The sequence below is a fragment of the Anomalospiza imberbis genome, unplaced genomic scaffold (assembly GCF_031753505.1).
Source record: "Anomalospiza imberbis isolate Cuckoo-Finch-1a 21T00152 unplaced genomic scaffold, ASM3175350v1 scaffold_76, whole genome shotgun sequence".
NCBI classification, from domain to species: Eukaryota; Metazoa; Chordata; class Aves; order Passeriformes; family Viduidae; genus Anomalospiza; species Anomalospiza imberbis.
Window position 1 is genome coordinate 33,696 of NW_027100377.1, and position 27,119 is coordinate 60,814.

Sequence of the window (27,119 nt, forward strand, 5' to 3'; positions counted from 1 at the left end):
AACAAAGTTGATGATTTCTCCTTAGAAGAGGTGGTTGTAGATCCGAGGAGAAAGGAGGTTATAAACGATAGGTAACGGCCTGTCCTTCATGCTTCTCTCTTGCCGCAGATGACAGAAGCAACAGCGGTCTCTGCCCCGGCTCCCTCTGCTCCTGGAGAAGAAGCCAAAGAGGAGCAAAACGAGCAAGACAACCAGAAGCCTGCAGCTGTGGTCACAGCAGAGCCCGATGGCTCCAAGGGAGTAAGTGGCAGGGGTGGGTGGTGCTGTCTTTAGGCAGATTTCCATAAATCCCTACAAGATAATGCTCACTACAAATGCTAGTTCTTCGACAGATATCCCGTCACTGCATCCAAGTGCTTTTGACGCTGGATTTGGTGACTCTTTCATCTTGTGATTTCTTCCTTTGTTATCAGGAGCAGTCCTGTTCAGTTTCTCCTTTTTCAGCCATGCAAGGCGATTTTCCTCCATCTTTTCTGCCCTTTTCCAGCGCTTGTTGAGATTCTGCTAGCATTTTCTTTTGCAAGGTGGCATTTCTGGTGGATGCAGTATTTTTACATGAGAACACATTGTTTGGGGCAGCGGCCTTGGTGCCGAAGGAGCTGTTCTGGTGCCAGACCAGTCAATGGGGCCTTGCACTTTGCGTTCATATTGACAGTACCTGTGCCTTTTTGCAGCCAGGCAATCAGTAAGCATGGTGTTTGGGAATTGAGCAGGAAATTAATGCTCTTGCATTCCAGCTGGTCCTCAGAGATCAGAGGAGCTTGGAGGGTCTGGGCTTCATTTCTAATTACAGCCCCTTTGGCACAGTCAGTGTTGTCGAGTCCAAGAGAAGCACTTGGCCGAGCACAGATGCTGCAAGAGTGCCGTTCCCAGTGCAAATGCTCTGGATCTGATTGCATTCCATAAGGACCTAAATGCTCCAGATTCCCCAGGAGTGTGGTTTATTGAAGCAACAGGAGAGCAATGTCAGGATTGCTGCTGATCAGGGCAATGGCTACCAAGGGTTGATGTGTGTAGCAACAGAAACGAGAGTAAAGAGAGATTATAAGAGTGAGATCTGTCTTTCTCTCCATCTATCTATCTATCTGTCTGTCTGTCTGTCTATCTCACAAAGGAAGCCACCTGCAGAGCTAGGATGGAGCTGTGGGACTGGGCTGGGTGTCAGGAAATACTGAAAGACAAACAGGGCATGGCAGAAGCAGAAGGAGGCCCTCACCAGACCCTTAAGAAATGCCACACCTTCCCTGTCAGCTGCCTGAGAGGCTGTTGGAGCTTCAGCCCCCAAAGGCCCCTGATTGTAGTGCCAGGGTCACTTTGGAATCTGTGCCTCCTCACGGGCAGAGAATGACCCAGGAGAGCAGCAGCACAGTGCTTTGGGAACGTGTGAGCCCATCAGACTTTGAATCTTGGCCCACAAATGTCGTACGGAAAGTTGAAACCCATCTTCTCTTGCTTTCTGTGCAGGTCCTTCCAGAGAAAGAGCAGGAGCAGATTGCTTTATCAGAGATGCCATGCCAGACTCAGGGAGAGCTGTTCCCAGCCCGAGAGCAGGAAGAGCAGCTCAGGCAGCAGGTGGAAGAGCCACAGGAGAATGGCCAGGTAAGCCTGACTCGCCAGGTGTCAGAGAGAAGGGCAGGAAGAGGGGCATGAAACACAGCTCTTGGGGCTGAGGAGGCCAGGAGTCCCAGAGGCACTGAAAGCACAGAGCCTTGGAATCTGCAGAGATCAGCACTGGGACAGGAGGGTTTCATTGGAAGCAGATGTGGGTAGGGAAGCAGAAAGAAGTGGCTGAATAAATGTGATTTGGAGGCTGCAAGAGGAAAAAGCTGAGCCTGATGGCAGCTCCCAGTCACTTGCTCTGCATTTGTGTGTACAGAAGCTCAAGGCAGAGCCACAAGCAGAGCTGCCCGAAGCTCAGAGGGCCATCATGGAAGTGAAGAAGAGGAACCAGGATGACATGAGAAGAATTCAAGAGGAGATGAATCTCCACCAGCAGAGGGGCGATCAACAAAACCAGGTGAGTGAAAGAGTGGCAGCCACTCCACTCATGAAAGATCCTCTCTCTTGTATTTTACGGAACTTGAAGGAACAGCTGGACTCGGAGTTTCAGAAAGCTCAGGCTAAGATCAAGGCAAGGGAGAAGAGGCAGGAGGAAGAAATGAAAATCGTCAGAGAAAAACTTAATCTCCTCTCTCAGGCTCTACAAAAGCAAGTGAGTGAAAGAGGGATAGCCACTGCAGTCACCAAACTGGTGGTTTGTGCCCTTCTTACCTTTGCACTGCAGAGCAGCAGGGAGCGGGGTGATGCCTCTGAGTGCCATCCTGCTGTAGTGTGTATCACAGTCACTCTGAAGGACATTTCCTGGTGTGCTGAATCTCAACTGCTGCCCTGGACAGTGGGACTTGTCCTTTGGCCTTTTGGCCAGCAGTCATCCAAATTGATTCCTCCTGGCCTGTTCCTGCTCTCCTTGTTTCTTGAGGTGTTTTTACAGGGGAATATGGTGACCCAGATGGAGGATTGAAACAAGCTGTCTGTATCCCTTGTAAATCTGTTCTTCCCCTTTCCTCACAGTCAATGACTCTTGACTGACAGGGACAAGCTGTAGTCTCTGACTGCTTTGTTCTGTTTGACTTGAGGTGCAAGTGTTGACATCTCACCAGGCAGTCAGCAAAGACTTCCAGCAAATGAGTGGCAATGAAGAACCCCGAGGCTGGCGTGAGGCACAGGAACTGTCCCCACCAAAGGTGCTACAGGTTGAGCATGACCTGAAGATGGTGCAGGAAAAGAGGACCCAGTGGGAGGAGGCAGAACATTTGAACAAGGAGATGCAAGTGTGTCTGAAGCCCTTGGAGGGGGAAAGGAATCCTTGAGAGGAAGTAGAATGGTCATTGTGGCAGTGATCCTTCAGAAAATCCATAACAATGGAACATGAATCTGGCCATGAACTCGAGTAGAACTAGCCTTTGGTTTTGACCCATCCAGTTTGAGAAGTGGACATCAGAAAAAACCCACTTAAGAGCCCTGCATGTGGCTGACAGCACCTTCCTAAGGGCTTGCATTTGAAATGGGATCTCAGGCTAATCTCTGCCAGCCACCTTTCTGACATAAACTCATTTCTTGTCACAGATCTACAAGGGCTTTGTCACCAAACCTGCTGCAGCAGCACCATTGTCTAAAGGAGCCTTTGCTCCCCAGCCTGAGAAGTGGAGCCGGGGCAGTTTGTTCATCTCCGGTGCTCACCCAGCTGCTGCTCAGCAACAGGAGATCAAGGGTGACTCCCTGGAGCTACTGAGTACGTCTGCTGTATTTCTTGTCTGAGGGACAGTGTCTCGTGTGCAGGTGTCAGCATAGCTGTACCAAATGCTTTTCCTGAGTTTGGTGTCCCAGGGACATTTAGAGACATTTCCCCACAGGAAATGCTGTAGAAAATCAGTCTCTGTGCTGGCCACCTGTGCTGCAGAGCTGTCTGCCTGGTTGTTGTGGTTACCCAGGAGCCGACCACAAAGGGTTCAAAGCTCCAGGCTCTGGGTCTGCCTTTTGTATCTCCTGGAAGCTGGGATCTCTGCTTTAAAGTGAGCATCTTGCATTTTGTTTCCCTCAGGGAAAATAGTGAACATGGAAAATCCCATGATGAAATACACTGAACTGGAATATATTGGCAGAGGGTGAGTCCAACCACAGTTACTTCTACACAACCATGGGCCAGATGTTTTTCTGGCGGAATATCTATCCAGTGTGAAGTCAGGCCACCTGCAAACAGACATCTATCCCCATGTTCAGACACTGGGGGTAGATTGTCCCATTTCTCAGTGCTGCTCAGAATTTGTGAGTGTACCCAGAAGGCATTGTCAGAGACACCTCCGTGCTGCCAAGGTCTTGCCTGCAGCAAGGAACAGGACCTGGAAGATCTCCTTGTCTCCCAAGTGTGGGACAGTTCTGTGTTAATTTCCTTAGCATTTTGGTATATCTCCAAATCATACAGCCACACTAATAAAAGGGAAAGAAACTTGCTTGCCTGAAAGAGCAACCTGCTCCCTGATAGCTGTCAGATAACAGTTCTCAGGACAATTCCTTTCCAAAGGATTGCTGACGGAAATACTACATGGTCAGGATAAAAACTGCACAGTTTAGAACTGAAACCCGAGATGAAAGAAGGAGCTCTCTTTAGGAGCTGAGGCAGTAAATGGCAATGCTTCAGGGACAGGCCCAGTGCCCATGCACTTGAGAGGAAGATGCATCATCTGCCTTCTGGCAGAGCTCGCCTGCATCCTGCAGGTTTTAGGCATTTACAGCAGAGATCTCCTCTGTGGGCTGGCTTTCACTGCAAGATCTAAATGGCTTCCTCTTTCTTTGCTGCTTTTTTGTTTCTAGGACTTTTGGAGATGTTTGCAGAGCATTTGACAATGCCACAGTAGGACAGGTAAATGTCAACATCCCCCGCAGACCCTCTGGTGTGAGCAGCTGCAGCTGGAGCTTTGAGTAGAGCTGTGCTGAAAAGGCAAAAGAAGCACAGACTGGTACCAGCCTGCAAAATGCATTTGGGATAGTCTTTGTCCTTCTCAGCGGCCAGAAGGAAGGCAGAGAGGGCAGCAGTTCCTTTCAGAGAAGGATGTGCCCATTTGCTCTCAATTGCTAAAACAAAGGTGGTACCTTTGAGCATCTCACTGTTCTTTGGGGCTACAGCTTCAGAGTCCTGAATTCTCATTTCTGGCTGCCAGCAAATACATCTGATAGTTACTGGTAGTTCCTTAGCCACCTGCAGTGCTGCACTTCAGAACTGCACATAGGGAGAGATCTGCAAGGTGTCCCTAAAAGCCCTAAGCCCTGCCCATAGCCCAAGATGTATCCACAGAGTATTAAGGCATGGATTACTTCTTCTGAATCCCATGCAAAGTGTCAGGGAGTGTGCTCACAAGTTTGTGGGTGATAGTTGAGACACCTCTGTTGCCAAGTGGACAAGGCAAAGCCTCAGTGGCCACGTGTCCTGTAACTGGCCTCCAAGGGAGCAGAGAAACGGGCTGTTGCAATGTCACTTCCTAATTATTGCAATGCCTAATCGCAAGGCAGTTTGGCACAGCTCAGTTGTGTCATTGCAAAATCACTCGCTCCATGTGCCTTGTGGTCTTGTGCCACCAACTTCCAAAGTTACTGATTTTCAGTGTCATTTTAGGTGGCCATAAAGAAAATAAATCTCCAAGGACTGAGGAAGAAGGAACTAAAAGTCAATGAACTTAGGGTCATGAAGACAAATAAGAATCCCCACCTGGTCAACTATTTAGACAGGTGAGTTGTCGTGAATGTTTGTTTACATATTGCAAACATGCAAGGTAAAATTCCACTTTTGTTCACTGGCAGAAAAGAGAGCTGTAATTATTGGATAATTATTGTTGCTCTGCTCATCTCCAGTGGATGGGAAGAGAGTGCATCTTGTCTGCATGAGTCTTCCCTGGTGCACATGGTTTGAAATTATTCAAAAACCTGCATCAGTCATATCTTACTAAATCAATAGCCTGTAAGTTCACAGCCACCGCATTGTTTTGGGGCTTGATTTTTTTCAAGAGTCCTCTTCCGCCCAGACAAACTAACATGGATTTCCCTTGGATTGTGTCCCCTCTTTTCCATTGCTTTGCATGCCAGGAAGACTAGGTGCTTATTTCCAGAAACACACAGTTTGACAGGTTTTTTTATCTGCTCCTAAACTGCAGTTTTTACTTGCTGGCTATTTAAGACATCTCCTTTTTCACAGCTGTGCCTTTCTTCCTGAGACAGATTGCAAACAATGCGCAGCCTAGAGGGAATGTCTATTCCTTTTACTCTGTCCTTGTCACAAAGGGACTCGGAAACAAGAATCAATCAAGAAAACAACCCAGCCATGCACGTTTATCTCCATGCTCTTGTTTCCTTCTTCCAGCTACCTTGTGGATAAGCAATTCTGGCTGGTCGTGGAGTACATGGACGGAGGCACTCTGAGCGATGTCATCAGCAAGACCTACCTGTGTGAAGACGAGATGGCAACCATCAGTCGGGAGGTCAGCAATCCCACCTGTGCTGCCAAGGGCTTGGGCAGGATTGTCTGGGAAACAGGGGCTCAGACCTGGAGTGATTTCATGTTCCAAGCTTTGTTTCTGTGTTGCTGGTATGCTACGGGCAAGTAAAAGCATCTCAAGTGAACTGCCTGCCAGTGCCCCTGCACTCATTGTACTCAGTTCGTGTACTCATATCTCCTGCTGTTGTATTCTCACTCTGCCTCATGTAGTTGTATTTGCTGTTCTCACCTTGCCTCCCTAAACTGTTGTCTCGAGCCTGTCTGCACTGCATTTCTTGCCTGTAAAAGCAAAGGTGCTGGTGGCAGGATTTGAAATGATCAGCAAAGAAAAAAAGAGAGACTCATTTCTCACAGTCCTCAACTGAAAAGGACCGTAGTGCAGCCAAGATGCTCTTTGCTACAGGAAGGTAACTGATGTGATACTTCCAAGCCTGTGCTGAGGCCAGCAGCAAAACCGTTGTCATGCAGCCTCCCACCCCAAAGCGATCCACTTCACACCAAAGGGAGGGACTTTTTCTTTCTTGGCAAAACCCTCCTTTGTCCTCGGCATGCAGAAAGCACATCCACTGCAGCAGCAGTCATCCTGGCTGGTTTGCAGGGGGCAGTCTACAACAGCAGGTGCTGTTGCTCTTTCCAAAGCTGACATGCCTTTCCTTAGAAAGGTCCCGCTCTGCAAGTGTTGCAGCAGCAAGCTCTTCCTCTCAATGGCACTGTGTTCTGCCATTACTCGCCATTCCCCTGCAGAGGGAATCTTTAGAGCTGTTTCCTTACTTGCGTGTTGAAATCACATCACTAATTTTTCCCTCCTGTTTCTCTTTTCTCTCTCAGTGCCTGCAGGGACTGGATTTTCTTCACTCAAACCACGTGATCCACCGAGACGTGAGGAGCAGCAACATCCTTCTCAGAACCGACGGCTCTGTCAAGCTGGGTCAGTATCTTCTTGGTCAGGTGCAGCATTCCAGGGATGTGGGGTGTGGGGCTGCTTTGAGCGACTGCCAGCTCCCCAGAAATGGTGCTGGTGGCAGTGCAGGGCCCCCCGCCGTGAGCTGATGACACAGTTGCAACGTGCACAGAGGTATAAATAAGGGACCAGGAGAAGTCAAGAGTGGCGTTGCTCAGTGTGTGTCCCTTCCAGAGGGAGGGAGCTACAATGTAAAGCTTCAGGGGAATAAAGGCCACTGCTGTGAGCAGCGCTAAAAAACCCGGGATATTTTGGAAGTGGCCAATTTCATACTTCCTTGGCTAAAGCCCCAAGGAAACTGAGCATGGACAGTTCTCCAGGAGATTCAACAGCACATTCTTAGACTGAGAGTGGGGAACTCTTTTGCTTGATTTCCTAACTTGAGCTGGCTTTCATGGTATGTTTTTTTCTCCACAGCTGACTTTGGCCTCTTTGCTCAGCACACCCCTGAGCAGAGTAGACGGAGCTCAGTGGCCGGCACTTCTGGGTGGATGGCGCCTGAAGTGGTGACAGGTCAAGCATATGGCCCCAAGGTGGACATATGGTCTTTTGGAATCGTGGGCATCGAAATGGTGGAACAAGAAGTTCCTTACTGGAGTGAAACTCCTGTTTTGGTAAGGTCCAAATACTCACTGATCCCGCTGTCTTTCTCACCTGTCCCATGTTCTGTGTGCCACTGGACAAAATCCCATTGCCATCTGCTGGCACCACTTCCACCAAGGTCCCCTTCTAAAAAATGTCCCTGCAGCACATCAGCATCTGCTGTTGATTTGGTTGCATCAGTAGGGAAGAGGAAGGTAACCAGTTCAGAAACCTAACCAGTTAAGAAACCTGCCGTTTTGGCCTCCAGCCATGCTTGACATTTTTCATTTGCTTTTTGAACAATGTTGGAGCTCTGTCTCTGAAGAAAAAGAATTTTTCAGTGGAACGGTTGGATGTGTGATAAATATCCTTCAAAATGGAGATGGAATCTTCCTAATTTCAATTTTATAGAAAAAGAAAAAAGAAAATGGAAAAGGAAGAGAAAAGGGAAAAGAAAAAAGAAACGTGGGCGGTTGACGCTGGTGCTGTGCTCCTTTACCACAGCAGCAGGGCCATCCCTGGCTTGCACAGTTCTAAGGATAGTGAGGACTCCAGCTCTCCACCATGTCCAGTGGCTGAGCACAGCTGCAGAGAGACAGGATAAAACCCTCTTTGTGACCTCTGGGGGTGTGGGGAAAGTGAAGGAAATTTTCCTCTGGGTTGAAGATGAAAGTAACAAAGTCTCTTTGGTCATCATCTTTCTCAGTGCCACCAGCACAGAGCTGTTCCTGTTGTGGTGGGCATCTTCATGGAGACTCCCAGGCCTCTTTCCATTGTTATTTCTGTCTATTTTAGATGGATTCTGCATCTGCATTTTTTTCAAGAGGAGAAAAAAAAACCTTGATGATTTTTGTTTCGTGGAAGCAGTGCTAAAGGGACCAACAAGCACTGCAAATATGCCTTTCATGTAATAATCCTTGGAAATAGTATGGATAGGACAAACTCCCCCTTCCAAATAGCCTGTCAGGCTGGTGTGAATGCTCAGAGAAGCAAAACGTGCTTTTGCTGATGTAGTTCCCACCAGCTAGGTCAGTCAATGAAGTCAGCTGCCAAGGCAAGATCTGCTGGATGTGGAAAAGCTGTGGCTGCATCGGGGTTTGGGTTTTTGGTTGGTAAAGAAAGTAATCTCTGGGTCTCTGCCAGGGCAGAAACTGCCCTGCAGAGTGGAGCCTAAACAACGGGATCTGGGAGAGCAGTTACAGATGGGAAAGAAGCAGCTGGAGCCTCGTGTTTCCTTTTCCCCAGCCTCAACTCCTGATAGCCACAAGAGGGACACCAAAGCTGCTGCAGCAGCCCAACCGATTCTCGCCTTGCCTGCGCGACTTCCTGAGCTGCTGCCTGCAGACAGACCAGGCACAGCGCTGGTCTGCCAAGGAGCTCCTGCAGGTAAAATGTAAAGGGGCTGCAGGTGAAACAGTGTCCGAGGGAGGGGCTCCTCCTCCAATGAGGTCCGAGGCATCAGATGAGCCCCCTTCCTCCTCACCTCCACTCATGGTGCTGTTCAAATGAAGAATCCTAGTCTGGGCTGCACTGGGCTTGCAGGGCCCTGGGAAGGTCATCTGGTCCAAGTGTCCTGCAATGAGCAGGGACATCTTTAAAGAGATCAGGTTGCTCAGAGCCCTTTCCCACCTGACCTGGATACCTGCAGGGATGGGGCACCTACAAGCTCTTGGGACAACCTGTGCCAGGGTTGCACCATGCTTCGAGTAAACGAGTTCTTCCTCAGACCTACTCTGATTAGATCCCCTTTGTGTTTAAAAGTATTTGCCCACATTCTATTGTAACTGGCCCTAAAAAAAAAAAGAGGTCCTCCACTTTCTTCAAAGCCACTCTGAAGTCTCAGAAAGTGGCAATAAAGTCTCCCTGGGGCCTATTCTTCACAAAGCTGAGTAAGTCCACCTCTCTCCACATTTCCTTAGAGGACAGAACCTTAGAGGTTCTGTTTGCTGGCTGTTTCTGTCGCCCTGTTTGTAATTTGGTGGGGCGTTCTGTTTTATAAAATGGCAAAAGAATTGAAGTAGAGCAATGCAGGGTACAGAGCCATGAAATGGTGGTGGAGGAACCCAAGGATGCCCGTCCTGGCAGAGCAGTCTGGAGAGATTTGGCTGCGGGCAGGAGAGGCTGTGAGGGGCTCCCGGTGAGCCTCTGGTTTGTGCCCCCCACCCCACCCTTAGAGTTTTCTGGCACGCAAACAGGGACAGCTGAGAGGGACTTGTCCCAGCCCCATCTGCTGCCTGGCATGCTCAGGCAGAGGGGAACTGGCCCAGGCTTACTGCCAGGTTGTGTGGCAGAGAGGGAACTGCTGGAGCCAGCGCCACTGGGCTGGCACCTGCTGGGAAGGAAGGTGCCATCCAGCACAGGAGGGGCAGGCCATGGAAAGGTAGACACTGCTCTGTCTCCCTGTGGAAATTAGCACAGTGCCTGTCTTTCAAAGACAGGGACCTATGTGAGTCACTGGAGTTTCCTGAAAGGAAGAAATCTCCCCAGGGACAGAAAGCACCACTTCTAGAGCACTGGCAGGGCAAAAATCCCAGCAAGATGGAGAAACCAGAATAAACGGATGAGTGGGATTCTGGGCCAGGTTTGCCTGTGATGGCAAGGTCCTGCACATGATGACTGGGGAGCAGATGGTCCCCTTACTCCTCTTCCTGGGTCTTTCTAGAAACTAGAGGAATCCTGATTGAGTCTGTGGACCACTAATCTTGGAAAGTCATGGTTCACTCTTCTTTGTTGTTTTTTTGGGTTTTTTTGTTCCTGTGGGCAGCATCCATTCGTAACATCAGCCAAGCCACCGTCCGCCCTGGTACCACTCATCATCTCAGTGAAGAAACAGAAGAAGACAAGAATGTAACAATCAAGATATTATCACCATAACCAAGTTCGAGTAGGATTGTAGAGTAGGACTCTAGCGTAGGACTGTTGAGTAGTTTTGTAGTATAGGTTTATAGAGTAGGATTGTAATTAAATAAAGTTTCTGAAGCATCAACTCATTTGGATGATTCTCCTCCTTCTGACCCCTTCAGAAAACTCAGCATTTCCTTCTGAATTACCAGTTGTTTTTTATTGGTGCTAAGACATGCTTATGGCTTCTTTGGTATGGTTTGTAAGTGGAGAATAAAATGAACAGGGCTAATGCCTTTATTAATGTTAAGGTCTTATTAAAAAGATCAGCTGGGCAGGGGGCCCGACACGGAGCTCGCTGCCACTGTTGTACCTTTCCCAGGTAGCCAAAAGGAAGCAGGTGTGCAGAGTCTGTCACTGAAGTCCAGAGCAGCAGCTATCCCCTCTTCTTTCCTTGTGGCAGCACTAGGAAGTTCTGTCTCTCCATCTCTGCTTCCCACAGCCTACTCTAGTCTAGTCTTTTGGAGGTGATGGTGGTGGGCAAAAGTCGATCACGCAATGTCTTTCCCCTCTTCCTCAGCTAGGGCATTTGTCTAGCCCCCTCTACTGTGATTAGTTCTTTATTTAGGGATGTTTTTATCCCCTAAAAACACTCCCATGATCCCAAGGGTTTTTTGTTTGCATTTTAGTCCCAGAATGGCAACAGTGGGGGGAAGGCGGGGGGAGGTGGGAGGGCAGTTATCTCCAGGTAGTTTAGAGAAAACAAACAGAGCAATTAGCTAATTAACATTTCAATATCGGTACTCAGCTAGAGCCAGCAGCCGTTCCACTGTTGCCATCACAGCCATCACTGTTGTGACCTTCAGGCACACTTCCATAGATCCATACAGGACAGTGCTCACCAAAAGGGCTGTTTCCCTGCCAAACATCCCCTCTCTTCTGCATCCAAGTACTTTAGACACTGGAGTAGCTGACATATCCATCTTTTTTGGTTTTTTTTTTTTTTTTTTTTTGGTAGAAGGAGAAGCCCTGTGTAATTTCTCCTTCTCCAGAGAGCAAAGGTGCTTTTTCTCACACTTTCCACCCTTTTTCCACCACTGGCAAAGATTCTGCTAGAATTTTAGTTTGCATGGAGGAAGTTCTGGCTGATGCAATATTTTTGCACGAGAAAACATAGTTTGGGGCAGGGATGTTGGTGCAGAAGGAGCTGTTCTGATGCCATGCCAGGCAGTAGAGCCTTGCACATCACTTTCAGGTGAACAGCTCCTGTGCCTTTTTGCAGCCCAGGGAATCAGTAAGCATGGTGTTTGGGAATTGAGCAGAAAATCAGTGCCCTTGCATGCCAGCTGGTCCTCAGAGATCAGAGGAGCTGGGAGGGTCGGGGCTTTGTTTCTGATTACAGCCCCTTTAGCACTGTCAGTGTGGTTGAGTCCAAGAGAAGCACTTGGGCATCCCTCAGTTATCCAGACAGATTGATGTCACTGGCAAAATGCCCTCTTTTCCAAAGGGTTTTCATTTCCTTTGGCTGTACTTTGTATGGCTGCAGGTCACATTTCCCTTGATTTAAGGAAGTATCTTGGCAGTTCTTGGAGAAGTCACTCTTGGAGGAATTACTCAGCTCTGCAGTTCTTCAGTCCTCATTATACGCCCTGTTTTAAAAGACTTTTATGCTATTTCCCCTTTGTCTGTGTTTTCACACTTGTTCAGCAAGGTTTTCTTTCTAATAATATTAATCACAATATCCCAAAGGAATAAAAAATGGTTGGGTATTTGTTCCCCAAGTATTTACAAAAGAACAATTTAAAAAATCTGTATAAATGCTGGATGTGAAATGCAAATAAAAATAGACTTGAGAGTTCTCCCAAAAACCGTAAGAAAAAACCCCATGTATTCTGTAAAAGACAGATAATTCACCTGCAGAATACGAAAAGGGGCACGTTCTAGAAGAGAAAATTTGTACAGCAGTGCTGCACAGAATTAGATGCTTTCAAGCTTTTTGCACTTCAGGGGCAGTATCATTCTCTGAACTGTAATGCTCTGAGCATGTTCTGCTCACCATGGCAGCTTTCTGCTCTCCCCTGGTATAGATCATCCTCCCAGCAAAGGGTTAGTGGAGCCATCACAACTGCCAGCACCTTCCCACACAGCAGGAACCTGAAGGAGAGAGATGGCTTTCACCAACTGCTGCGTGTTCTAACACTGCCACCTCTCAGCTGCTGAAAGCCTGAATTTCTGTGCCTTTTTCTCCTTCCCCAAATGTTACATTACACACCCCAAACCTGCAAAGCATTCCTCTCATCGAAGAGGAATGTCTACCCCACCTGTATTTCAATGCCACCACTTGGCTCAGCCTCCTTTCCTTAGACTTACGACTTTTTTTTCCCAGTGTGTGAAATGCCTCCTCTTTAGAAAGGCATATTCCAGAACTTAGCAGAACAGCAGGGGTGATGAACGGATTGAGAGCAGCCCTGTGGAGAAGGACTGGGAGATCCTTGAGAAGGAAACATTGGATGTGAGCTGGCACTGTGTGCTTGGAATGTGCCTTTATGCCATGATTCTCCTGAAGGTTTGTATTGTAGGGTTTTTTTTCATGCAGGCATGCATGCAAAATTTGGAGATCAAAGATAAATTCCTTTTATAAGGGATATGGAAGAGACTGGCCTCGGGTAAGCAATATGTCAGTGAGAGAGAGCTGAGCCATTAGTTCTGAGAGGAAGAACAGCCCCGGAACACAGGTCTGAGCCCTGGCTGATGTGCAGTAGAACCAGAACTTAGGCAGGATCAATTAGAAGGTACTGAAGAGAGCAGGGTCTAATCCTTTGGTGCAGTATTGTGTGGACTTTGGGATCAGTACTCCATTCCAAATGGCTTCCCCTTCAGTCAGAAGAGGCTTCCATCTCTTCCAAAAATTGCCTATTGAAACTCTTCTGCTCCCTTGCAAATCTCTTCACTACTCTAGCACAACTCTTGAAGCACGGACAGACGACTCTTCAACTAATTACAGTGGAAAAGAAGGGTATTTATTGCAGTGCTGGACACATGTGAAATAGTTTCCAAAGACATGTGCAAGAGTTGCAGACTCCTGCTCTCTATTTATACAGAAAAGGTTTTACATATTCACACGGTTTCTAAGAATGCATAATACATCATTATTACCTGCCCCCTTCATATTATAATCAGCTGAATATCTGTTACTGCTGTGCAATTGTACTCCCTTAATTGAGTCAGTGGGATTTTGAAATGAGGGAGTAGTCGTATGGGAGGAAGGAAGCTGTCTTCCTCATGGTGAACTCTTCACCCATGGCCAGTTGGCAGGACTTTTTGACCTGCTGGTCACGGTCCAAGCCCCTTCTAACTGTTTGATTATTCGTAAGGCAAGGTATTTCTATGGTCTCTGCTCCTTCACAATTGCTTCATCTATCCCTGTCACTCCTAACTTTACTTTCCTAATATATTTGGTACTCTTTAACTAAGGTACGTGATTTTTGCTAGCTGTATTACTAACTTAGCTTCTTAACTAATTTCAAAATCTTAACTAAAATATGCAATCTTCTACTATCCTAGTTATAGTCCCAGCTGGCCCCTCAGCTCATCTGCAGTTTTCAATTATCCGAATTACATTTTCAGCTAACCCCTTGACTCACTTCAGGCCCATCCCCAATTCCTCTCTCCCAGCAGCTCAGAGCTGCGTTGCACAGCGCTTGCTGTGCGCCAGAGAGCACAAAGCCGGCTGGCCTGCTGGCCCTGAATATTTCTGCCAAACGCTCTGCATTGCACACCTTTGCTCTGGCTCAGTGCAGAACTGCAGGAGCGCAGGCGCTTCCTCCCAGAGCTGTGTGAGGCGCTGGCTCCTGCAGACGGGACCTGACAAGCTGTCACTGCCTCCCGCTGGCCGCGGGTCCCCTGGCAGAGCTGCCGTGCCTGAAGGACGCTGCCCTGTGCTCCAGCCTGCCCAGCAGCCCGGCTCCCTCCCCCGGTGCCCAGAGTGCTGCACACACTGCTAACCTTTCCTTTCCCAGGAGCCACAGGGCAGCCGGCAGAAGAGTAGGAAAGCTCAGCCAGGCCACCGGCCCTCGGCTGCCCCTCGCCTTTCTCTGCCCCGCGGCAGACTCCAGACGGCCAATGCCTCCGGTCCGGGCTGTGCCCAGCAGGGCTCCGCTTCCCCTCGGGAGCAGCCAGCTGCCGCTTGGGCTCTGAGAGCGGAGGATGTGCCCGGTGCCAGGAAGAGGCCTGCAGGGCCGGGCTGCCGCCTCCTGCAGCTACAAGGGTCCCCTGGCAGCCTGCCTGTGCCGAGGCTCAGGCTGCTCCGGGCTCTGCCGGGGCTCTGCTGCGGCTCCAGCCCGGGCAAGGCCGGGCCCGCTCTCACCTCACAGTCGCTGACAGCTCTGCACCGGAGGAGACCTTTCAGAGCACCCTCTCTGATCTTTCTGCTTTCTCAGCTGAGCAGGGCTCTCCTCCAGCCAAAGACATTGCACTTAGGGACACAAGTCCAAGTGGCAGGCGCCCAAATGCTCTCGGGTCACAGCTGAAGGCCTGCATCAGCACAGGGTGTTTGGACTGCCCCACTCCCCCTTTGGTTTTTCCTGCAAATGCCATTGCCCTTTCTGCCTCAAACAGAAGTACCACAGCAGGGCAAAAACAGACCAGTGGGCCGTATTCCAAAGGCAGCGTGGTCTGAAGAGGATGAATGAAGGAGAGCCTTCCCCACTTTCACACCGTGCCAAAGACTCCCTAAGTGTCCCTTTCCACCTTTAAGAAACAACAGGCAATTCAGAAGGAAACCTTGAGGTTATTCACGGAGTGAGAAAGAAGGGAATCTTCAAGGTGAGTTGTGGTTTCAGAAACTTTATTCATTTCCAATGCTACTGTTCCCTGTCCTATTAGACAATCCTACCCTAACACTAACCCTAACCCCGATCTACAATCCTAGTCGAAGTAAATGGTAATGGTCCTGATGTGATTATCACATTCTTCCTTCTCTTCCTTCTCCTTCCTTCTCCTTCCTCTTCTTCACTGAAACAATCAGTGGCACCAGGCTGGACGCAGGCTCAGCAAATGTTACAAATGGATGCTGCCCAAAGGAAAAAAAAAAAAAATCAACAAAAACCAATGAACCATGAGTTTCCAAGCTCAGTATTTCACAGGATTCCTCTGGCTCCTAGAGAGATGCAGAAAGAGCTACTACTCTTAATTAATTGCTCTACTTCAATTCTTTTGCCATTAGATAAAACAGAACACCCCACCAAATTACGAACAGGGCGACAGAAAAAGCCAGAATACAGAACACCTGTCCTCTAGAGAAATGCGGAGAAATGCGGAGAGAGGTGGAGTTACTCAGCTTTGTGAAGAATAGGCCCCAGGGAGACTTTATTGCCACTTTCTGAGACTTCAGAGTGGCTTTGAAGAAAGTGGAGGACCTCTTTTTTTTTTTAGGGCCAGTTACAATAGAATATGGGCAAATATTTTTAAACAAAATGGGGATCAAGTCAGACTAGGTCTGAGGAAGAACTTGGTTACTCGCAGCATGGTGCAACCCTGGCACAGCTTGTCCCAAGAGCTTGTAGGTGCCCCATCCCTGCAGGTATTCCAGGTCAGGTGGGAAAGGGCTCTGAGCAACCTGATCTCTTTAAAGATGTCCCTGCTCATTGCAGGACACTTGGACCAGATGACCTTCACAGGGCCCTGCAAGCCCAGCCCAGACTAGGATTCTTCACCGTTTTCATTTGAACAGCACCAAGAGTGGAGGTGAGGAGGAACGGGGGCTCATCTGATGCCTCGGACCTCATTGGAGGAGGAGTCCATCCCTCGGACACTGTTTCACCTGCAGCCCCTTTACATTTTACCTGCAGGAGCTCCTTGGCAGACCAGCGCCGTGCCTGGTCTGTCTGCAGGCAGCAGCTCAGGAAGTCGCGCAGGCAAGGTGAAAATAGGTTGGGCTGCTGCAGCAGCTTTGGTGTCCCTCTTGTGGCTATCAGGAGTTGAGGCTGGGGAAAAGGAAACACGAGGCTCCAGTTGCTTCTTTCCCATCTGTAACTGCTCTCCCAGATCCCGTTGTTTAAGCTCCACTCTGCAGGGCAGTTTCTGCCCTGGCAGAGACCCAGAGATGACTTTCCTTTACCAACCAAAATCCCAAACCCCGATGCAGCCACAGCTTTTCCAGCCTTCAGCATTCAGATCTTGCCTTGGCAGCTGATTTCATTGACTGACCCAGTTGGTGGGAGCTACATCAGCAAAGCATGTTTCCTTCTCTGAGGATTTGCACCAGCTTGACAGGTTTTTCAGAAGAGAGACTCTGCTACACTAACTAACTCTACTATTTCCAAGGATTAGTACATGAAAGGCATCTCTGCAGTGCTTGTTGGTCCCTTAAGCACAGTGGTCATAAACCAAAACGCATTGAGCTTCTTTTGTCCTCTTCTAGAAAGCAGTGGTACGTGGAAGGCAAGAAAGGAAATCCGCCAGGTATTCCTCAGGTAAAGAAACAAACATTTGGAATCTCTTATTCAACACAGACACTTGAAGATGCCTGCACAAATGTATTGGGATGAAAATGCCTGCTTGGGCACACAGGAGCCACCCGCAGCTCTGTCTCTCAGCAGCAAGTTTCAGCTTCTTTATGGGGCAAAAGGAAATCTTTTCAAGGTCAAATCAGAAGAAGTGCCATCCCTATGGTCACCCTCTGCTCATTTGGATACTCAAGTCAATGCATTAATGGTGTCCCCATCGCAAAAAGTGTCGGGTAAGCAATGGGAGGTTTTGGCAGGCTCTCCAAGACACCAGGCTGCAGCCTGGTCTCCATAAAAATGCCCATCACAATACTAACAGCTCTGTGCTGGTGGCACTGAAATAGATGGTGACCGCAAAGACTTTGTTATTATCCTCTTCAACCCAGAGGAAAATTTCCAAGCCTAAAACAGCAAACACACTCCCTTTGAGTATAAATAATGATGTCAGCTTTCTTTCCTGCAGTCGGAGAAAAACACATCCTAAACTTACCCAGGCCACCCACACGCGTGACTGAGCAGTGTACAGATGATTTGAAAGCCTGAAAGTTTTGAAGACCCACAGGATTTGGAAAAGATGCTAGAGTATGGAGGACAATTGATGTGCTGTGGTTAATAAAAGAAAAAGAAAGCAAAACTGTTGGGGAAGATGAAACAGGAAAACCTTCTAAATATGATTGCCTGGCAAAAGATTTTTAGAATATGGAAACTATAAGCGAGATTGACATGAAAGCAAGCTTTGAGATAGTTACTAGCCTTAGTTACTGAACAACTGGAAAACAATGGTATGGCTGGCTGAAGGTTTTGATTAAACAATACCCTCTGCTTGCAGACAGGTCCAAGGGTCAGAGCAGACCCTACTAGCTTGGCAGAAGGGGTCCAAAGAGTAGTTTTTAGGGTTTAAAATGTAACACAGTATGGTAATGTAGTGATTCTTATAGGCGGTAGGTGAATGCTATAGGATTTGTATCTTGTACTAGATTGGTTAGTGAAAATTAGAACATTCAGCACAGAAGAAGATTTATTGTATTGTAAGGGGAACTTCCTCGCTTTTTCGGGTCTCTCTTTCAGACTCCCTATTCGGGCCTGCTCCGAGCTGAGGCTGGCAGCTCCAAACAGGGCCCCTGCACCCACGCCCTTTGCAGTAAACCAAAAGTTCCAAGACCTGGCTTCAAAGATCTCTCGTCTCCATCCACCCTGACCATCCTACCCACCGTCGCTCCTACACAAAACTACTTGGGCGTTGCTTTGGTGGTTGTTCTCTTTTCCTTTTGCTTTTCCTTTTCCTTTTTCTATAAAATTGAAAATGGGAAGGTCTAACCTCCATTTCTCAGGCTATTTATCAAATGTCTAACCTCTCCACTGAAAAATTCTTGTCCTTCAGAGACAGAGCTCCAGCAGGGTTCAAAAAGCAAATGAGAAATGCCAGGCACGACTGGAGGCCAAAATGGCAGGTTTCTGAACTGGTTAGGTTTGTGAACTGCCCCTTCCCTTCTGATGCAACCAAATCAACAGCAGATGCTGATGTGCTACAGGGACATTTTTAGAAGGGGACCTTGGTGGAAGTGGTGCCAGCAGATGGCAATGGGATTTTGTCCAGTGGCACACAGAACATGGGACAGGTGAGAAAGACAGCGGGATCAGTGAGTATTTGCACCTTACCAAAACAGGAGTTTCACTCCAGTAAGGAACTTCTTGTTCCACCATTTCGATGCCCACGATTCCAAAAGACCATATGTCCACCTTGGGGCCATATGCTTGACCTGTCACCACTTCAGGCGCCATCCACCCAGAAGTGCCGGCCACTGAGCTCCATCTACTCTGCTCAGGGGTGTGCTGAGCAAAGAGGCCAAAGTCAGCTGTGGAGAAAAAAACATACCATGAAAGCCAGCTCAAGTTAGGAAATCAAGCAAAAGAGTTCCCCACTCTCAGTCTAAGAATGTGCTGTTGAATCTCCTGGAGAACTGTCCATGCTCAGTTTCCTTGGGGCTTTAGCCAAGGAAGTATGAAATTGGCCACTTCCAAAATATCCCGGGTTTTTTAGCGCTGCTCACAGCAGTGGCCTTTATTCCCCTGAAGCTTTACATTGTAGCTCCCTCCCTCTGGAAGGGACACACACTGAGCAACGCCACTCTTGACTTCTCCTGGTCCCTTATTTATACCTCTGTGCACGTTGCAACTGTGTCATCAGCTCACGGCGGGGGGCCCTGCACTGCCACCAGCACCATTTCTGGGGAGCTGGCAGTCGCTCAAAGCAGCCCCACACCCCACATCCCTGGAATGCTGCACCTGACCAAGAAGATACTGACCCAGCTTGACAGAGCCGTCGGTTCTGAGAAGGATGTTGCTGCTCCTCACGTCTCGGTGGATCACGTGGTTTGAGTGAAGAAAATCCAGTCCCTGCAGGCACTGAGAGAGAAAAGAGAAACAGGAGGGAAAAATTAGTGATGTGATTTCAACACGCAAGTAAGGAAACAGCTCTAAAGATTCCCTCTGCAGGGGAATGGCGAGTAATGGCAGAACACAGTGCCATTGAGAGGAAGAGCTTGCTGCTGCAACACTTGCAGAGCGGGACCTTTCTAAGGAAAGGCATGTCAGCTTTGGAAAGAGCAACAGCACCTGCTGTTGTAGACTGCCCCCTGCAAACCAGCCAGGATGACTGCTGCTGCAGTGGATGTGCTTTCTGCATGCCGAGGACAAAGGAGGGTTTTGCCAAGAAAGAAAAAGTCCCTCCCTTTGGTGTGAAGTGGATCGCTTTGGGGTGGGAGGCTGCATGACAACGGTTTTGCTGCTGGCCTCAGCACAGGCTTGGAAGTATCACATCAGTTACCTTCCTGTAGCAAAGAGCATCTTGGCTGCACTACTGTCCTTTTCAGCTAAGGACTGTTTGAGATGAGTCTCTTTTGCTTTGCCATTAGTTTCAAATCCTGCCAGCAGCACCTTTGCTTTTACAGGCAAGGAATGCAGCGCAGACAGGCTCCAGGCAAAGGTTTAGAGCGGCAAGGTGGAGAGCAGCAAATACAAATACACAAGAGAGAGTGAGAATACAACAGCAGAAGGTAAGAGTCCAGGAGCAGAGTACAGTGAGTGCAGGGGCACTGGCAGGCAGTGCCCTTGAGATGCTTTTGCTTGTCCCTAGCATACCAGCAACACGGCAACAAAGCTTGGAACACAAAATCACTCCTGTTCTGAGCCCTGTTTCCCAGACAATCCTGCCCAAGCCCTCGGCAGCACAGGTGGGATTGCTGACCTCCCGACTGATGGCTGCCATCTCTCTCTCAAACATGTGAGTCTTGCTGATGACGTCGCTCAGAGTGCCTCCGTCCATGTACTCCATGACCAGCCAGAGCTGCTCACCCACAAGGTAGCTGAAAGAAGGCACCAAGGGGTGGAGATGAACATGCATGTTTGAAAACAACAACGTTGCTGTTGGAAAACAAAAGGGTTATTTCCGAGTCCCTTTGTGACAAGGACAGAATAAAAGAATAGACATTCCCTCTCAGCTGTGCATTGTTTGCAATCTGTGCGGTCTCAAGGAGAAAGCTATAGCTGTGAAAAAGGAGACCTCTCAGATGGCCAGCAAGCGAAAAGTGCGGTTTAGTAACAGCCCAGATAAAAAACCTGTCCCACATGCTATTTCTGGAAATAAACACCTCATCTTCCTGGCATGCCCAGCAATGGAAAAGGGACAGCAATCCAAGGGAAATCCTCTCTAGGATGGTTTATCAGAACTTAAAAGGTGCTGAGAAAAATTTGAAAAAACCAAGCCTCAAAACAATGTGGAGGTAGTGAACTTACAGGGTATTGAATTAATAAGTAAGATAGGGCTGATCCAAGTTTTTGAAAAATTTTCAAACGGCATTTGCCAGGGTAGTTTAAGGCAGACCAAATGCACTCTCTTCCCATCCACTGGAGATAAGTAGCGAAATAATAATTAACCAGTAATTACCAGCTCTATTTTCTAAAAGTGACCAAAGTGGGTTTTTAACTTTGCATGCTTGCAGTACGTAAACAAACATCGCTGGGATAAAACAACAACCACTCACCTCTTTAAATAATTCACAATGCTTGGGTGCTTATTCATTTTCATGACCATGAGTTCATTAAAAGTTCCTTCCTTCCTGATCAGTCCTTGAAGATTCATTTTCTTTATGGCCACCTAAAATGATGTTGAAAATCAGTAACATTAAAAGCTGGTGGCATGAAAACAACTTCTCCCATGGAGTGAGTGATTTTGGAATGACACAGCCAAACTGGGCCCAACTGCCTTGTGATTAGGCATTGCAGTAATTAGGAAGTGACATTGCAACAGCCCATTTCTCTGCTTCCTTGGAGGCCAGTTACAGGACACGTGGCCACTGAGGTTTTGCCTTGTCCACTTGGTAACAGTGGTGTCTCAGCTACTACCCACAAAACTCTAACCATACTCTCTGCTTTTTTTTGTATGGGATTCACAAGAAGTAATCCATGCCTTAATACTCTGTGGATGCATCTTGGGCTATGGGCAGACTTTCAGATGCATTTGCTGGCAACCAGAAATGAGAATTCTGAAGCTGTAGCCCCAAAGAGCAGTGAGATGCTCAAAGGCACCACCTTTGTTTTAGCAATGGAGAGCGAATGAGCACATCCTGCTCTGAAAGGAACTGCTGCCCTCTGTACCTTCTTTCTGGCAGCTGAGAAGGACAAAGACTGTCCCAGCTGCAATTTGCACACTGGCACCAGTCTGTGTTTCTTGTGCCTTTGCTGCACAGCTCTACGCAAAGCTCCAGCCCCAGCTTATCAAAACACAGGGGAAAGCCCTCGCGTGCAGCAGAGTTTGTGGCAGCTGTTGACATTTACCTCTCCTCCTGTGGCAGTGTCGAGTGCTCTACACACATCTCCAAAAGTCCTAGGAACAAAATAGTAGCAAAGAAAGGAGAAGCCATTTAGATCTTGCAGTGAAAGCCAGCCCACAGAGATCTCTGCTGTAAATGCCTAAGACCTGCAGGACACTGGAAGCATGGACATGTCTTTGGCAATTCCTTCTGACCACATTTAAAAATTCTGATCAGCACTGACAATCTAACCCCAGCATCTGAATATGTTTGCAGCTTGTCTGACTTCACACTTGATGGATATTCCACCAGCAAAACAGCTGGCGCCTAGTTTTGTAAAATTAACACTGGTTGGACTCACCCACTGCCAATATTTTCCAGTTCAGTGTATTTTATAATGGGATTTTCCATCTCCACCATTCTCCCTGAGGGAAACAAAATGCAAGACGCTCACTTTAATGCAGAGATCCCAGTTTCCAGGAGATACAAAAGGCAGCCCCCCTGTCTGGAGCTCTGAGCCCTTTGTGGTCAGCTGGGTGACGACAACAACAACAACAACAACAACAACAACAACAACAGGAGCAGGAACAACGACAAGAAGACAGGCAGCTCTGCAGCGCAAGTGGCTGGCAGAGAGATTGATTTTCCAGAGTCCTTTGAAGAGAGATCTTGACAGCAGATACACAGGGAAGTACAGGGAGATATATTCAGAGAAGACAGAGACCGGAAGAGAACAGCTACCAAGGCAAGTAAGTTTGTCATCTAAAAACATTAAGGAGAGCTGGAAATAAGAGAGCATTTGTTTTCTTGGGAATAAACACTGTGAGATTCAACAAAAGGTTTCCTACTCGCTAAGATTAAATGCACCTTGATATCTAGAATCAATTCCTCTGAACAGATGCCAAAAGTTCAGAACAGGAGGAATATTGCCAAGTGTTCCCATCTTCTCCACCTTGCAGCAGGTTGCCAGAAGAATGCCTCTGTGTTTGTAAACCAGAGCAGCTCATGCTATAACTAATCCCAATGGGGCTTTCAGGACCAGTACCCTCACTCTTTATGAGCAGGGTGAGTTCAAAGATGCCCTTGCCTGTGCCCCTCATGGAGAACCACACTGCTTCTCTTCACCCTGACAGCGTGGATCAGTCACTCCCATTGGACTTGCCCTCTTGGCACCACACACGTCCCCATCTTCCCAACTCGGCATGGCAAGCAAGGGCAGAGAGGACAGCAGTGCTCCTCAGGTGTCAGCGTGACACACACAGCTGCCCAGAGGAGATGCTGACCCTCTTGTGAGTCCAGGCCATGCGACGCAGAAGCCGGCCCAGACAAGGGGCTGCTGGCTCAGGCAGCTCTGCGCTGCAGCGGCTGGGCAGCATCGGGACTCTCCTGGATAAGGAAAGCTCCAGCTTCTGCAGTCCCACCAGCCCTCAGGGCCAGGGCAGCTACCACAACAAGGCTGGCAAAGCCCAAGCATGAGCACTGACAGGCACTGACGGGAAGAAGCCAGAGCGAGCCTTTTTGTCCCAACAGGTGATGGCAGACACAGCATCAACTAGGCTCTGTTCTCAACCCGACCAGGGCTTATCTGAGAGCACAGCACTGGCAGCTGTTACGGGCAAGAAGCAGAATAAATGCCTTGTGCTGCAGAATCACAAAGGGCTTGATGTGTTCTCCTAGACACTGATCTGGGCAGGGGTTGTGCCAATGGCTAGGACTCAAGCAGTCACAGCCTTCTGCTGATCCAGGAGCAATCCCTGCTTCTGTCTTCGGCACAGAGGGAAGCCCAGGCAAACTCCAGCCAGTCCAAGCTGCCCTCAGAGGCAGCAGGAACACCCAGAGCACTCTCTCGCTGCCTCAGAGCACTGCCAGCACTTCCTGTGGGGAGTTCTAATGTCCCTGTGACACCAAACTGAGGAGGACACGTGCACACATTACACTGTCGCTCAGGTAAGAAAGACACCAGACGTACTCAGTAGCTCCAGGGAGGCATTGTTGATCTCCTGGTGCTGAGCAGCAGCTGGGTCAGCGCGGGAGGTGAACCAAGTGCCCCGGCTCCACTTCTCTGGCTGGGGAGCAAAGGCTCCTTGGGACGGCGCTGCTGCTGCTGCAGCAGGTTCAGTGACAGAGCCTGTGTAGATCTGAGACAGGAAGTGAGTTTGTGTCAGGAAGGTGGCTGGCAGAGATTGCCCCGAGATCCCATTTCAAATGCAAGCCCTTAGGAAGCTGCTGTCAGCCACACGCAGAGCTCTTCAACTGGACTGGTTTGGATGTCCACTTGTGAAACCACATGGTCAAAACCAAAGGCTGGTTGTTTTACTCAAGTTCATAGCCAGTTTCATGCTCTGAAGGATGACTGCAGCAATGACTGCTCCACTTCCTCCCAAGGACTCCTTCCCCCCTTCTAGGCCTGCAGACACGTTGCAGCTCCTCATTCTAATTCTACCTCCTTCCGTGGAATTCTCTTTTCCTGCACCATCCTCAGGATGTGCTTATTCTGCAGCATCTCTGGTTGGTACGGTTCCTGTGCCTCACGCCAGCCTCGGGGCTCTTGGTCGCCCGTCATTTCCTGGAAGTCTTCGCAGGCTGCCCGGTAGGATGGTGACACTTCCACCTCGAGTCAAAGAGAACAAAGCAGTTAGAGACTACAGCTTGTCCCCTTCAGCCAGAAGTCATCGACGGTGAGGAAAGGGAAGGAACAGGACAGGAGCAGATTCACAAGGGATACAGACAGCCTGTAGCTTGTCTTCCAAATCTATCTGAGTGACCATGTTCACCTGCAAAAACACCGCAAGAAACAAGGAGAGCTGGAAGAAGCCAGCAGTTTATTCAGGTAACTGCTGGCCACGTAGCCAAAGGAGTAATCCCACTCTCCAGAGCATCAGTTGAGATTCAGCAGGCCAGGAAGTGTCCTTCAGAGCAGCTGTGATAGAGGCCTCAGTGGGATGGTGCTCAGAGGCATCACTCCACCCACCTGCTGCTCTGTAGAGAAAAGGCAAGGAGGGCAGAAACCACCAGTCTGGTGACTGCAGTGGCTATTGCTATTTCACTCACTTGCTTTTCAAGAGCCTTTTGCTCCTGAAGGAGGAGATTAATTTTCTCTCTGATGATTTTCATTTTTTCATCTGTGCTCTTCTGCCTTGCCTTGATCATAGCCTCAGTTTCCTGGAGCTCTGCCCACAGCTCTTCAACAGTGTTCTGGAAAGAACAAGAGAGAGGATCTTTCAAGCATGGAGTGGCTGCCACTCTTTCACTCACCAGGTTTTGGTCATCACCCCTCTGCTGATGGAGATTCTTCTCCACTTGGATGCTTCTCATGTCATCCTGGTTCCTCTTCTTCACTTCCACGATGGCACTCCGAGCTTCGGGCAGCTCTGCTTGTGGCTCTGCCTTGATGCTCTGTACAGACAGATGCAGAGCAAGTGACTGGGAGCTGCCATGGGGCTCAGCTTTTTCCTCTTGCAGCCTCCAAATCACATTTATTCAGCCACTTCTTTCTGCTTCCCTACCCACATCTGCTTCCAATGAAACCCTCCTGTCCCCGTGCTGATCTCTGCAGATTCCAAGGCTCTGTGCTTTCAGTGCCTCTGGGACTCCTGGCCTCCTCAGTCCCAAGAGCTCTGTTTCATGCCCCTCTTCCTGCCCTTCTCTCTGACACCTGGCGAGTCAGGCTTACCTGGCCATTCTCCTGTGGCTCTTCCACCTGCTGCCTGAGCTGCTCTTCCTGCTCTCGGGCTGGGAACGGCTCTCCCTGAGTCTGGCATGGCATCTCTGATAACGCAAACTGCTGTAGCAGTCAGAGGCCCTGCAAGGCCTCCCTGGCGGATACCCGCCTCAGACAAGAAATGCAGAGTCATGGAGAGTGGACCAAAGCAGCCCCTCTTCCGCCCTCGGACCCTTGTTATCTCTCCGTAAGGCTATAGGTCGTATTCTCCTCAAGCCTGGCCGTTGGACAATTTCCAGCACCCCAGTAGCCTACTTAAATCCCCATCTCTGCCCAGTTCGGCAGAAGAGCTGTCACTGGAACACTTCACAGGACCCTGATAATAAAGACACCGCTGTGAAACTCTACACAGGCTTTTTCTCTCTCAATCCCTGCGTCTGCCGAGGCACCTTTGCAAGCTCAGAGCTGAAATCTCTAAGAGCTGAACTCGCAGAGCTGAAATCACTCAGTAGTGCTCGCTTAGGTTGCTTGCGGCTGGGAGCTAGCCCAAGGGACCCAGAGAGGTTGTGCCTCATCAGCACAGCGCTATCCGGGGCACCTACGGCGGCAGCTGCCCAGGGGGTCAGACCGACCCCCAGGGCTCCAGGCCGCGATAAAGAACCAATCAGGTTCTGGGTGAACTATCCTGCCTCTAAATGCATGACGTTCCTAATGAATCTCCCTTTATGCTTTCTGATCATAGGAGTCAATGTCACCTTTCTTCAGCCGTTCCTAACTCAACGGTGACAGTGTACCACAGGGAAATCTAGTCTTCAGTAAGAGCTGTGTGTAAGCTTTCATGGTGTCAGTTCATTGATTTGAGCATAATGCAAATACTAAGAGAATAAGGGGTGGAAAATGCCTTAGGCTGAAAAATGTGTCTGGGAGTATCTGCTAGAGGTAGGGCAATTATCTTCTGGGCCACCTGTTAAAACCAGGTGGGGCAGTTTCTTTATCTCTTCCCCAACCAATCCTCTCTCCAGAAAAAAAATCCTCTCTTTGTGGGCCATTGAATCTCACTGCATGACTGATAAAATTACATCATCCCATTGTGAGATGCTCTACCCAGGGGGAAGAGCCAAACATTCCTACCTAGATATAATCTGACATTTGGAACACCACAGCAGCCTTTTCCAACTAGATTCCCAGAAGAGCAGCTTTCTTTTCCATTGGATTGCCAGAAGAAGACCAAGCCCATCTGCACCACCACTAGACCTTCAGAGGAAGAATACACCCTTCTCCAGGATCACTGCTTCAACAGAACCACAGCTGTCACACCAAGAAGACTGCCGCCACCGTGTAATCGGACTGCTACCAACTCCCCGACCAACAGAGTGTCAGGTCATGTTCTGACTCTGTCAATAGATTTTTGTGTACTACTGAATTTGTATTTTAATTTTCCTAATAAAGAACTACTATTCCTACTCCCATATCTTTGCCTGAGAGCCCCTGAATTTCAAAATTATAGTAATTCAGAGAGAGGGAGTTTGCATTTTCCATTACAAGGGAGGCTCCTGCCTTCCTTAGCAGACACCTGTCTTTTCAAACCAAAACACAGGGCCATGACATTCCACAACAGGAATCACTGGTGTGCATTTCATGGACCACTCTCAATCCTATTAACGTATTGTAGTCCTGGTTTAAAATAGAAAGGTGTGAAACAACTTGGAGA

The 27,119-nt window shown here is 48.7% G+C and overlaps 3 protein-coding genes across 3 annotated transcripts in view; 2 read left to right on the forward strand and 1 right to left on the reverse strand.

Annotated features, from left to right (window-relative positions):
• Positions 1–27,119, forward strand: part of LOC137467702 (uncharacterized) — a 271,260-nt gene that overhangs the window by 1,343 nt on the left and 242,798 nt on the right. Inside the window, exons 2-4 of the mRNA XM_068179139.1 lie at positions 109–240; positions 1,465–1,599; positions 1,877–2,212. Of these exons, the coding sequence (XP_068035240.1) occupies positions 109–240; positions 1,465–1,599; positions 1,877–2,212 (603 nt within the window). The remainder of the gene's footprint in view (positions 1–108; positions 241–1,464; positions 1,600–1,876; positions 2,213–27,119) is intronic.
• Positions 3,096–9,113, forward strand: LOC137467705 (serine/threonine-protein kinase PAK 1-like). The gene is made up of 8 exons (XM_068179143.1): positions 3,096–3,292; positions 3,602–3,665; positions 4,372–4,420; positions 5,171–5,283; positions 5,912–6,029; positions 6,875–6,974; positions 7,425–7,621; positions 8,835–9,113. Exons 2-8 carry the CDS (start codon positions 3,616–3,618, stop codon positions 9,096–9,098), a joined length of 891 nt encoding a protein of 296 aa, XP_068035244.1. The 5' UTR covers positions 3,096–3,292; positions 3,602–3,615; the 3' UTR covers positions 9,099–9,113.
• On the reverse strand, positions 15,394–25,532 carry LOC137467715 (serine/threonine-protein kinase PAK 3-like). Its single transcript, XM_068179145.1, has 12 exons — positions 25,421–25,532; positions 24,799–24,942; positions 24,191–24,358; positions 23,717–23,885; positions 22,109–22,172; positions 21,773–21,821; positions 20,980–21,092; positions 20,184–20,301; positions 19,243–19,342; positions 18,596–18,792; positions 16,274–16,414; positions 15,394–15,501 (listed from the first exon to the last, which is right to left on the reverse strand). The coding sequence occupies exons 1-12, from the start codon at positions 25,511–25,513 to the stop codon at positions 15,394–15,396; spliced, it is 1,464 nt and encodes a 487-aa protein (XP_068035246.1). The 5' UTR covers positions 25,514–25,532.

Bases quoted from the DNA above. Each gene is read 5' to 3' on its own strand.
- LOC137467715 (XM_068179145.1), bottom strand. From the start codon at position 25,513: ATGCCATGCCAGACTCAGGGAGAGCCGTTCCCAGCCCGAGAGCAGGAA. The intron at 24,943-25,420 runs GTAAGCCTGACT...TGTTCTTTCCAG, and splicing joins AGCCACAGGAGAATGGCCAG to AACACTGTTGAAGAGCTGTG. The intron at 20,302-20,979 runs GTGAGTGGTTGT...GCCTTCTTTCAG, and splicing joins ATTGTGAATTATTTAAAGAG to CTACCTTGTGGGTGAGCAGC.
- LOC137467705 (XM_068179143.1), top strand. From the start codon at position 3,616: ATGGAAAATCCCATGATGAAATACACTGAACTGGAATATATTGGCAGA. The intron at 6,975-7,424 runs GTCAGTATCTTC...TTTTCTCCACAG, and splicing joins CGACGGCTCTGTCAAGCTGG to CTGACTTTGGCCTCTTTGCT. The intron at 7,622-8,834 runs GTAAGGTCCAAA...CCTTTTCCCCAG, and splicing joins GGAGTGAAACTCCTGTTTTG to CCTCAACTCCTGATAGCCAC.